Raw genomic sequence first — 12,581 nt, forward strand, 5'->3', positions numbered from 1 at the left:
CTGGGGCGTCAACCAGAGCCCAGGGGGCTAGCTGCCACCTCTCACGGCCTGAGACTTGTTTGCCAATCCCCGACCACACAGCTCTGTGGGCTCATTCATCAGTTGATTCACTCACCCGACACACATCTGTTGTATTTGGGGGCCAGGCAGGCTCCGTTATAGGCACTGGGAATAACATAGGGAACAAGGCAGGCTTTCTATTCTTCTGGAGTTTATTGGGGGATGGGGAGAGGAATGGACAGTAAACAGGCCAATAAAGCATCTGGGATTGACAAGTGATGGAAGAGGGGAGCGTGTGTTGATGGCATTTCACCTGAATGGCAGGACGCTGCTATCCTGGGGCCATCTGGGGAAAGAACAGCCAGCACAAAGGCCCTGAGGCAGGAAGAAGCAAGGTGTGTCAGGCCAGCGTGTGTGGAGAGAGGGGTGTGTGCGGGCGGTAAGGAGGAGGCAGGCAAGGGCCTGGTCAGTCATGGACGGATGGTTTATTCTGAGAGCAGCAGGGGCCTCTGCTGAGAGTTTCTAAGGAGAGGTGTGACAAGACCCGATCTAAAAATTTAAAAAGTCATTCAGGGGCTTCTCTGGTGTCTCAGTGGTAAAGAATCCACCAGCCAACACAGGAGACACAGTTTGATCCCTGGTCCTGGAAGATCCCACAAGCCGCGGTGCAACTACGCGTGTGCGCCACGACTGAGCCGTGCTCTGCAGCGAGAGAAGCCACTGCAGGGAGAAGCCCAAGCACCGCAATCAGAGAAAGCCCACGCGCGACAGCGAAGACTCAGAGCAGCCAAAAGTAAGCATAATTATGTTAAAGTTATTCCAGTCAGAATGGCTGCGATCCAAACATCTACAAGCAATAAATGCTGGAGAGGGTGTGGAGAAAAGGGAGCCCTCTTACACTGTTGGTGGGAATGCACACTAGTACAGCCACTATGGAGAACAGTGTGGAGATTCCTTAAAAAACTGGAAACAGAACTGCCTTATGACCCAGCAATCTCATTGCAGGGCATACACACCGAGGAAACCAGAATTGAAAGAGACACGTGTACCCCAGTGTTCATCTCAGCACTGTTTATAATAGCCAGGACATGGAAGCAACCTAGATGTCCATCAGCAGACGAACGGATAAGAAAGCTGTGGTACATATACACAATGGAGTATTACTCAGCCATCAGAAAGAATACATTTGAATCAGTTCTAATGAGGTGGATGAAACTGGAGCCAATTATACAGAGTGAAGTAAGCCAGAAAGAAAAACACCAATAACCTCAGATATGCTGATGACACCACCCTTATGGCAGAAAGTGAAGAGGAACTCAAAAGCCTCTTGATGAAAGTGAAAGAGGAGAGTGAAAAAGTTGGTTTAAAGCTCAACATTCAGAAAACGAAGATCATGGCATCTGGTCCCATCACTTCATGGGAAATAGATGGGGAAACAGTAGAAACAGTGTCAGACTTTATTTTTGGGGGTTCGAAAATCACTGCAGATGGTGACTGCAGCCATGAAATTAAAAGAGGCTTACTCCTTGGAAGGAAAGTTATGACCAACCTAGATAGCATATTCAAAAGCAGAGACATTACTTTGCCAACTAAGGTCTGTCTAATCAAGGCTATGGTTTTTCCTGTGGTCGTGTATGGATGTGAGAGTTGGACTGTAAAGAAGGCTGAGCGCCAAAGAACTGATGCTTTTGAACTGTGGTGTTGGAGAAGACTCTTGAGAGTCCCTTGGACTGCAAGGAGATCCAACTAGTCCATTCTGAAGGAGATCAACCCTGGGATTTCTTTGGAAGGAATGATGCTAAAGCTGAAACTCCAGTACTTTGGCCACCTCATGCGAAGAGTTGACTCACTGGAAAAGACTCTGATGCTGGGAGGGATTGGGGGCAGGAGGAGAAGGGGACGACCGAGGATGAGATGGCTGGATGGCATCACGGACTCGATGGACGTGAGTCTGAGTGAACTCCAGGAGTTAGTGATGGACAGGGAGGCCTGGCGTGCTGCGATTCATGGGGTCGCAAAGAGTCGGACACGACTGAGCGACTGAACTGAATTGAATGCATATATATGGAATTTAGAAAGATGGTAACAATAACCCTGTATGCGAGACAGCAAAAGAGACACAGGTGTATAGAACAGTCTTTTGGACTCTGGGAGAGGGAGAGGGTGGGATGATTTGGGAGAATGGCATTGAAACATGTATAATATCGTATAAGAAACGAATCGCCAGTCTAAGTTCAATGCAGGATACAGGATGCTTAGGGCTGGTGCACTGGGATGACCCAGAGAGATGGTATGGGGAGGGAGGTGGGAGGGGGGGTTCAGGATTGGGAACACGTGTATGCCCGTGGCGGATTCATGTTGATGTATGGCAAAACCAATAAAATATTGTAAAGTAAAAAAATAATAAAACATGAAAAAAAGTTATTTGGATGTGCTTTGAAAAGCGAGTTGGAATCGGGCAGAACAGCTGGTAGCCCCTGCAGTTATGAGCAAGAGTGGCGGGATGATGGGAAAGGGCGAAAGTGGGTGCTCGGGGAGTGTGTTTTGGAGGTTGAAATAAGCACGCCTGCCGTTGGATGAGCAGGGGATGAAGGCATCTCAGCCTTGAGAACCGAGGGGAGAGGGTTCAGGAGAAATCGGTGTTGCAAGTCGGGGGCTGGGCTGGGCTTAGCCATTCAGTCGTGTCTTTGCAACCCTGTGGACTGTGGCCCGCCAGGCTCCTCCATCCATGAAATTCTCCAGGCAAGAAATACTGGAATGTGTTGCCATGCCCTCCTCCTGGGGATCTTCCCAACCCAGGGTTCAAACCCTGGTCTCCCGCATTGCAGGCGCATTCTTTACCAGCCGAGCCACCAGGGAAGTTGGTGGCTACTGGATGTCAAATGGGTCGGTCAGGAAGTCTGTGGGCTTTCTGAGTCTGAAGTTCAGGGCACAGGACGTACTTTGGAGAGTGATTAGAATGCAGGTGGGTACCGGGGGCTGGGTGAAATTCCCCAAGAAGAGTTCAGGTGCAGGAGGAAAGGATCCCAGGACTGAACCAGTGCTGAATCGCCCCCTGCAGTTTCTCAGTCTTGGCCCTAGCAGCATTTTCTGACTGATGAGTCTTCGCTGGGGAGAGGGGGCTGTGCTGGACCTTGTAAGGTGTTTTGATAGCATCTTTGGCCACTACCCGCGGGATGCCAGTAGCAACCTCCTGCCTCCTGTGGTGAGAGTCAAAAATGCCTCCAGACGTTGCCCAACGTCCCTGGGAAGGGGCAAAAACCAGTCTTAGTGGGAATCTCTGATTTGGGGTTTGGGAGAGGGAAAGGAAGCTGGGGAGGAGTGGCCTGTTAGGAGGGAGCAGGGCCTGTGGAGTGGCCCCAGGGAAGGGTCTGTCGTTTTATGCGGCTGAGAAACTGCGTGGGAGCAGGACACAGACGTGAGCCTGGCCCTTGGTGATGCGGAGGCATGAATGACGCCCAGGAGTGGACTCAGTGGAGGGTGAAGGGGAACGTGAGGGGCTAGAGACAGTGACCAGGCAGACAAGAAGGTGGAGGCTGCAGGGGCTTCCCAGGTGATCCTGTGGTGAAGAACCTGCTTGCCAATGCAGGAGAGGTAAGGGATGCGAATTCAATCCCTGGGTCAGGAAGATCCCCTGGAGGAGGGCATGGCAACCCATTCCAGTATCCATCCCACGGACAGAGGGGCCTGGTGGGCTACAGTCCATGGGGTCGCAAAAGAGTCGGACATGACCAGAGTGACTTAGCACACGCACGCATGCATGCAGAGGGCGTGGAGGGCTTCCTAAGAAGGGGGCTAGCCCTTAGGGTGGAGGGAGTAACAGCCGGTGAAGGGACAATCAACAGAGCAGAGCCCCTGGCTACACAAGAGAGCTCGAGGTCCAAGGTGTCTGCAGAGGACCTGCCCCAGGAGGCGAGACGCGGCTCGGAGGCAGGTGTGTGGGGACTGTGTGCCTGCGGGGTGGCTCCCCTTTTCTCTTAAGTAGAAGGCAAAGCCACAGCTTGTGAGGAGGGCTCAGGCAGGAAGAGGAGCAGGAGACGGATGCCGATTCTGAGGCGTGGGGAGGTGAGCACACTGGGAAAGTCTGGAGGTCTGTGGTCGCGAATTTAAAGCGAAGCCAGCTGATGAAGTGAGCGTTTTGCTCTGGAAAAAGCAGCCACTTTTTCCAAGGCGGGGTGGATGATTTAGGTTTGACCAGGGTTGGGGTTTAGTCGGGTGAGGTACGATGCAGGGAGAGAGGATGACCGACTGACACCACAGAGGGCGTGGCTCAGGGATCTGGGGAGGACGGGAGGCTGGGTGGTACAGGGTGGTCTGGGGGTAAGGTTCCTGGGGATTTGAGAGGCTGGGGCTTCTGGGGAAAGCTGGGGGTGGGTGCAGCCTGGTTGGGAATCATCCCCATGGGCTCTCGGGGCAGGAAGTGCAGCAGTGGAGACAGTGGGTCCAGTCTTGCCTATCGGACCTAAAGAAGTGGTTCCAGGGCTTTCAGCTAACACGGTGCATCTCCTGCCGTGCTCTCACGGCCAGGATAGGACAACTGTCTCCCCTGTCTTGGAAAAGATGCTACTAGGTCACCTTTCCACCATGGCCCCTCTTTTCAAGGACATCCCTGGGGGTTCCTTCGTTTGGGTACCACCTGTCTGAAAAAAGCTTATGTGTATTTCATCTGCTGATGCCTACTGCCATTACCCTTCACTTTTCAACAATCTTGGCCAGGTACTGCGGACCGAGGAGGGATGTCTGCTCTGATGAAAGAGGTGGTACAACAGGCCAGCAGACCCCATTGTGGGATGGCCTCTGGGCGTGAAAGTGGCACCAAGGGAGGAGAGGTGGTGATGGGTGAGCGGTCCTTGAGAAGAGAGTAGGGCTCCACGAAGCACAGAAAGAGGGTGGGGAGGGTGTTTCTGGCCGAGCAAACAGTCCCTGGAAAGGACTGGAGATGTGGGCACTCAGGGCACATCCAGGGGCCAGCATGTAGACTGGTGCGGGATGGAGGGTGGGCCAGAGCCTGTCACTGCCTCCGCCTCCCCCTCACATGTAGCTGGGAGTAACGGCAGCAGCTGCTGCTGGCTGGTTGCAGGTCTGGGACAGCTCTGCCAGCCCTGGTGGAGCAGGATGATACTGGTAGGTCAGAGCTAGTTTGGGAAGGGCTGGAGGAAACCCTACTGTGGCCTGAGGCTCTGATTCACAAAGGGCTCCGCAGAGCAGGCAGCTGGGGAAGGGGTGTGTGGGGGGGAGAAGGAGATGGCAGAGAGCAGTGGGGAGTTGAGTTATATAACAGCCCCCACTGCCCCGAGAGCCAGCCACTGGTCTCGGGGCTGGGTGGGGCTGGGGGATGGCAGTGGGTGACGCAGAGCCTGGGCGTTGGCTGAACCTCGTGGGCTCCTGTGGGTTCTTTCTGGCTGTCCTCACCCAAGGGTGGTACCCAGCAGGGCCCAGGGACAGGTGGATGTGAGCTGCCTCTACAGGGAAGGCCTGGCTGAGAATCAGCACGGGGTTGGGGGGGGCAGAGTGGGATTGAGGAGCCCTGGCCTCAGCTCTGCAGAGCCCTGGAGGCCTGGCCTTTCAAGGAAAACAGGCCAGCAGACAAAAGGCTGCTGTGAGTTGCAGTGTCTGGGGAGATACCTGCTGGCCCCCCAGCCTGACAGTGGTTGGAGAGGATGAGAAGCAGTCCTTTCCGAAGCCTATTTGGGCCACCAGAGTGCCCAGGTTCCCTGCCGCGGGACAGAGAGCATGGGGCAGGGAACCACGGGGACAGGCAGGAATGTGCTCAAGTGGCTGATTCCCAGGCTCCAGTGGCCACCTGCCTGCCCGCCCTCAGCGAAGGGTCTGATGACTCCTCCCCGTCCCTGGCGACCCTGGCGTGGAAGCCCAGCAAGTGGAAGAATGCATTCACGACACCTGACTTTGGAGGGGACCAGGGAGGCTGGCTGCCTCTCTAACTGAACCTAGGCAGCACCTTCCCCACCAGGCTGTGGGCACTCGCATCTAACAGAGAGGCTGGTGGAGGCAGGGAGAGCCCAGGATCAAGGGCGAGCCCCCTCAGTCTTGCCCTGTGTTGGAGGCCTGGCTGGGGGTGAGACACTGTGGGCACCTTGAGGCCACACTCCCTGCTCCCATCAAGATGGAGCAGGCATGCTGGATCAAGGCCATGTCCATTGGAGGAGCCCTACTTTCAGAAGCAGATTGATGCTTATTTATAGGGGAGGATGCCGTGTACAGCTGTGGGCTAGAAATATGAGGGCTGGGTCTAGGCCGGGGTTATAGCATTAAAGGCTCTGGAAACAGTGAAAAAATGCCCTTGAAGCTCCCCAGGCTGGCACTGCAGTGGCCACAGGGAGTGTGGGTAGGAGGAGGGAGCATGGGGAGCCCTTGTCTTCTGAAGCACTTTGAGGCCAGAAGGCAGTCAGGGTGGGATATGCGCTTAATTGGGCTTCCCTGGTGGCTCAGATGGTGAAGAATCTGCCTGCAATGCAGGAGACCTGTGTTCAATCCCTGGGTCGGGAAGATCCTCTGGAAAAGGGAATGGCAATCCATTCCAGTCTTGCCTGGGAAATCCCATGGACAGAGGAGCCTGGCAGGCTACAGCCCATGGGGTCACAGAGTCAGACAGGACTGAGTGTGTGGTTAACTGGAAGTTTCTTCTTACCTCAGCTGTACTTTCCAGGGCCACTTCAAGAGGGGTGTGCAGCATGCATGGGGCGGGCGCCATCAGCAAGACTGGAGCAGGGAGAGGGTCACTGCACAGCTCTTTCCTTGCAAGCTGCCCCTGAAACCTACATTTTCTCTGAAATGAAAGTTACTTGCTCAGTCATGTCTGACTCTTTGCAACCTCATGGACTGTAGCCCAACAATTCCTCTGTCCATAGAATTCTCCAGGCAAGAACACTGGAGTGGGTTGCCATGCCCTCCTCCGGGGGATCTTCCTGACCCCGAGATGGAATCTTGGGTCTTCTGCACTGCAGGCAGATTCTCTACTGTCTGAGAAATTGTGTCAAAAGACCCCGCCTTTGACTAGATCTTCTCACTCTGCACCAGGCGACATCCTCTTCTGCTGGTCAGGAGGTTGGAGTTTGCAACTGCCGGAAACCGCCCGCCCCTCTCAACCTCCTTCCCCCGCCTGAGTCTCAGGTGTTGCCGAGACTTGGTTTCAAGGCCGGTTTTTTCTTACCTCTTTGCCCTTAATAGGGGAAACTGAGGCATGTGCAGGAGAAACAGGAAAGCTGAAGTCGGCAATCCCAGGCTCTGAGCACTTGCGTGACCCCAGGCTTGGGAGCCTTCTCAGCGACCGCGTTCGGGTCCTCGGTGGCCGAGGACAAGCTCGCAGGCGGGCGGCGGCAGGGGGCGCTCGCTACCTTGTCACGCGCGCCTCCTCGGGGTCCGCAGGCCCGACGGAGTCCAGTCGGGGCGGGAAAGCATTTGGGGAAGGGTCTGCCCGCTCGCCTCATGCCCTCCGCTCGGCTTCTGGCCCTCCGGGCTCCGGGGAGCGCGTGTGGTTTATGATGCGCCAGAGCCCCGACACAGCCACCCACCCTCTCCTTGGGGCTCTTGGGCGGCGGGGAGGAGAGATCTGCTTGCGGCCACCCCCCAGACCCGAGGGCCCGGCCCTAGCCGCGCAATCCGCAGGAGACACATCCCGCCTGGTGCCCGCGGACCCTCCAGCGCCGCGTCCCGGCTCCTTTGGTGCACCGACCCTTCCACTTCTGCCGGCATCCTTCCCTCGGTCCGGAAGATCCCAGACGCCGGGCCTCTCTGACCTGCCGCAGAGTGGAGGCTGGGAGGAAAAGGCTAGGGGCGCCAGAGCGGAGGCCGGGGGCGCGGGGAGGCTGCGGCCCGCGCGCCCCCCAGCGAGGCGCACCTTCCACCCACCCTGGGTCCCGCCCCGCCTTCCTGCCTCCTCCCGCTCCCGCCTCCAGTCTCCTCCCTCCTCCAGCCGCGCTTGCTCTTCTCCCTACTCTCTGGCCGCGGCGCGCTGCCTGCAGGCGCGGCTCCGGGTGACAGGAGCTCCGGGAGCGGGTCTGCCTCCGCGCCTCCTCCGAACCGGCTGCGCACCCCCTGCCTGGGCCCCGCGCCCCAGCGTGAGTCCAGCAGCCTCCCCGCGTCAGGGCGCAACTTTCCCCTGGTTCCCGGCGGGGCGGGGACCTCAGAGGGACAACTTGGTAAACTTCTCTGGGGCGGACGGCAGGGGCGCCGGGCTCCGGTACACCAGGATGTAGGAGGGCCGTGGCCGGCCCCGGGGCGTCCCCCGACCCCCTTCGGCCTGGCCATGGGGCTCCAGCGCCTTTAGCACCGCCAAGGGGGCGACCCCCTCGTCCAGCCGACCTGGGTGGGACAGCGCCGTCGCCGGCTGTGCGCGCGCTGGGGCGAGCAGCGCCCGCTCTGGCCGCGTCCGGCCCCGCCATGGACCACCAGGAGCCCTACTCGGTGCAGGCCACTGCGGCCATCGCGGCGGTCATCACCTTCCTCATCCTCTTCACCATCTTCGGCAACGCGCTGGTCATCTTGGCTGTGCTGACCAGCCGCTCGCTGCGCGCCCCGCAGAACCTGTTCCTGGTGTCGCTGGCCGCCGCCGACATCCTGGTAGCCACGCTCATCATCCCTTTCTCGCTGGCCAACGAGCTGCTGGGCTACTGGTACTTCTGGCGCACCTGGTGCGAGGTGTACCTGGCGCTCGACGTGCTCTTCTGCACTTCCTCCATCGTGCACCTGTGTGCCATCAGCCTGGACCGCTACTGGGCGGTGAGCCGGGCCCTGGAGTACAACTCCAAGCGCACCCCGCGCCGCATCAAGTTCATCATCCTCATCGTGTGGCTCATCGCAGCGGTCATCTCGCTGCCACCCCTCATCTACAAGGGCGACCAGGGTCCCCAGCCCCTGGCCCGCCCTCAGTGCAAGCTCAACCAGGAGGCCTGGTACATTCTGGCCTCCAGCATCGGATCTTTCTTTGCGCCCTGCCTCATCATGATCCTGGTCTACCTGCGCATCTACCTGATCGCCAAGCGCAGCCACTGCAGAGGCCCCAGGGCCAAAGGGGGACCTGGGGGGAGGGAGTCTAAGCAGCCACACCCTGTCCCTGGGGAAGTTTCAGACTCAGCCAAACTGCCAACCTTGGCCTCTCAACTGGCCACCCCTGGAGAGGCCAACGGATGCTCCCAACCTCACCCAGCCGCGAAGGGGGAGGGGCAGACCCCTGAAGCCCCTGGCATTCCTGCCTTGCCACCCAGCTGGCCTGCCATCCCGAAATCAGGGCAGGGTCAGAAGGAAGGGGCTTGCGGTTCATCTCCGGAGGAGGAGGCAGAAGAGGAGGGAGAAGAGGGCTGTGAGCCACAGGCCTTGCCGACGTCTCCTGCCTCAGCTTGCAGCCCACCCCTGCAGCAGCCGCAGGGTTTGCGGGTGCTGGCAACCCTGCGTGGCCAGGTGCTCCTGGGCAGGGGCACAGGCGCTGCGGGGGCTCAGTGGTGGCGGCGGCGGACGCAGCTGAGCCGGGAGAAGAGGTTCACCTTCGTGCTGGCCGTGGTCATCGGCGTCTTCGTGCTCTGCTGGTTCCCATTCTTCTTCAGCTACAGCCTGGGTGCCATCTGCCCGCTGCACTGCAAGGTGCCCCACGGCCTCTTCCAGTTCTTCTTTTGGATCGGCTACTGCAATAGCTCGCTGAACCCCGTCATCTACACCATCTTCAACCAGGACTTTCGCCGTGCCTTCCGGAGGATCCTGTGCCGCCAGTGGACCCAGACGGCCTGGTGAGCCCGCCAGCCTGCTGCCCGTGTGGGGTGGCCACCTCCCTGGGCTTTCTGGTCCCTTCCTGGTCCTGAAGCCTCATCCTGGGGTCTCCCTGGGAGGGTCAGGGGGTCTATTTGAAGGCTCCCCTTGCGGGCTACAGTCCATGGGGTCACGAACAGTTGGACATGACTGAGCAACTAATCCACACATACACACACACACACACACTTGCTGGCTTGGCTGTGGGGGGCCATCTTCTCCACCCACTGCCTATGCAAGGGCAAATGGACGAGGTTTGGCCCATCTTGAACGTAGCTGAATGTTCTGGGCTCCCCTCCCAGAACCACAGACCCCTGCCAACCACTGGTGGGCTTCCCTCCCCTGAGAATCCCGTGTCTTCTGGTTGACCACTTGCGGTGTTTTCTTTCTTTCTCTTCTTCCCCTGGAAAACAGCAGGAAGCCAGCCTTGCACTTTTTCCAGGAGGGCCTGCTGCTGAGGAAGAAGCAGAAATGATGACAGGCATTCATGTTGGGTGCCCATGTCCCAATGAGGCACTGGGTGGGGGTTTATGGGCTGGCACTGTCTCTGGGCCCTTTTTTGCCTTCGTCCTGCTTTTGGGTTTGTAACTCCTTTAAAGACCAGAGTCTCGTATCATTTTCCTCACTCGACCCCCCTCTGGAAGGCGGGTGGGTGTGTGGATGCCTCAGTGGAGTGGTCTGGAGGCCTGGCCTCCTCCTCGACGGGAGAGCCCTGATCACTAGCGTTCACCCCCTGCAAAAACTGGGGTGACAATAGCTTGCTGCCTACTTGCCGTTGGGAGTTGAAAGGCATGGCTGAAAGCGTTGAGCTCCATGGGGTAACGCACTAGAGAACCAGAAAATGTGATTATTCGGTGATATAAAAATGCCCCCTTTCTGTGTTTACCACTGCCTGTCTTCCTGTAGACTTTTGTTCTGTGCCTGGGGTGTGAATTCCTACCCCAAACTGGAAGTGGGGAGTGGCAGACAGAACCACAGTTTCAGTTCAAGGATTTCTTTGAGAATGTGTTCTTATGCCTGCAAAGATTTGAGTTATTAGCTGCATGACAACTTCTCAACGTTTCACCTGCAACACCAGGAGGGTTTTCATTGGATTGGACCCCACTCCCCCACAATGGGGGAGCAATCTTTTGTCGTCAAGCTGGTGAATGTTTCCCCAAGATCTCTAAAGATACCCACTTCAAGGGAATGGGGTGAGATGAGAGTGTGCTGGGGCTGGAGCAGGTGGGTAGGGGCCCTGTGGACTCCTAGGGGGGCTCCAAGCCCTACATGGGCCCCTGTGATGCATAGCTGACCCTGCCCCTGGTGGGTGCTGTCTGCCCATCTCAGACCCAGCTGTGTTGCTCCACCCCACTGAGGGGGCTCCAGGGGCCTCTCCCTCTTGGTTCCCTCTCCCATCCCTCCTGGAACAACTGGGAGCACTGGGAGGATGTTTCCCAGCCTTCCCCGTGGGTATGCCTGGCTCCACCATTAAGCCAGTGAGGGTCTTATCTTGGGGGCTGGGCTGAGCAGCACAGGCACTGATGGGCCTGGCTGGATTTGGAGGGATGTGGGGGAATTTTCTGGGGTGGAGAGAACGGAGGGGACCAGAGTTGCTCCTGGGGCAGAAGGCCATCCAGCTCATTCCCTGGTCTCAGTGTGAGGCTGGGCCTGGCCTGGGGGTAGAGCCAGGAAGGCTGGGCCCGGGGACGGGCTGACTTGCGTCATCTGCTGGCTAGTCTCACGTGTGCCCCCGCGGGACCCCTGCTGTTGTTGCCGGTGTCCCCTTGTGATATGCAGGTTTTTATTTTTTTTTAAAGTCTGAGCTATTTTATCAATAAAGGATATTTTGTAATAAGCAAGCTGTGTCCTCATTGCCCAAAGACGACCGATAGTAGTTCTTTCTCAGCTACTTGTGTAGCAGATTCCGGCACAGGCGCCCTCCCAGGGCCAGTTGCCTTTTCCTCCTCTGGGTGTGGCTGGCTGGTCCCCACCCACCTGCCGGAGTTTGTCCACTCTGCTTCCCTTATTCATCATTTCAAGTCAGTGGGGGTGAGAGTCGCCAGGGGAGTTGGGGACTGGCTGCCTGGGAAGGAAGGGAGGGAAAGCTTCCAGAGGAGGTAACCTTGGGGCAGGGCCTTGGGTGAAGAGCAGGAGTACACCAAGAAGGAGGACAGGAAGGTGTTTTGCGCAGGAGACCAGCACAGGCGGGCCGACAGAGGTGGATAGGCACCACCCACACAGAATGGGAGGAACACGGGGAGGGAGGGAGGGAGGGAAAGAAGGTCACTCAAAGGAATGTTTTAAGCTGCTACCTTCACCCTATGCCTAAGGAAAGACTCAAGGCAAAAGGAGAAGAGGGTGGCAGAAGATGAGATTGGATGGCATCACCGACTCAATGGACGTGAATTAAGCAAACTGGGAGACAGTGAAAGACAGGGAGGCCTGACGTGCTACAGTCCACGGGGTCACAAAGAGTTGGACACGACAGAGACTGAACAATAAGAACAATGACTTCAGGGAGGGGCAGGAGATTGGGACGGATCTGCTTTACGTCAGGCTCTTCGGCATGAAGATTCAGAGCTGGAAGGCCTGCAGATGGCTCCTGTCTGTCTCCCCACTTTCCAGGTGAAGCTTCTGAGGCCCCAAGTTACTCCATGAGTTGGGTCAGGAGTTGAGTCCAGCAGGCTTCCTGTCGCCTCAGAGAAGGCAGTCTCTGGGACCTGAACTAGGTTGGCCAGGTTCTGTTGGCAGGGGAGGCCAGGAAGCAGGCTGGTTGTATTAATAGTAGCAGTTGGCAGAGGGCAGGGGTACCAATGGCAGACCCCAGGGAAGGATGAGGC

General features: G+C 57.5%; 1 protein-coding gene across 1 annotated transcript; it reads left to right on the forward strand.

The window, feature by feature from the left end:
* The first annotated feature begins 7,177 nt into the window (after positions 1-7,177).
* On the forward strand, positions 7,178-11,596 carry ADRA2B (adrenoceptor alpha 2B). The gene has a single exon (XM_069583955.1). The coding sequence runs from the start codon at positions 8,401-8,403 to the stop codon at positions 9,742-9,744; it is 1,344 nt and encodes a 447-aa protein (XP_069440056.1). The 5' UTR covers positions 7,178-8,400; the 3' UTR covers positions 9,745-11,596.
* Positions 11,597-12,581: the final 985 nt, after the last annotated feature.

This window comes from Ovis canadensis, chromosome 3 (genome assembly GCF_042477335.2).
Source record: "Ovis canadensis isolate MfBH-ARS-UI-01 breed Bighorn chromosome 3, ARS-UI_OviCan_v2, whole genome shotgun sequence".
Classification (NCBI taxonomy): domain Eukaryota; kingdom Metazoa; phylum Chordata; class Mammalia; order Artiodactyla; family Bovidae; genus Ovis; species Ovis canadensis.

Bases quoted from the DNA above. Each gene is read 5' to 3' on its own strand.
- ADRA2B (XM_069583955.1), top strand. From the start codon at position 8,401: ATGGACCACCAGGAGCCCTACTCGGTGCAGGCCACTGCGGCCATCGCG.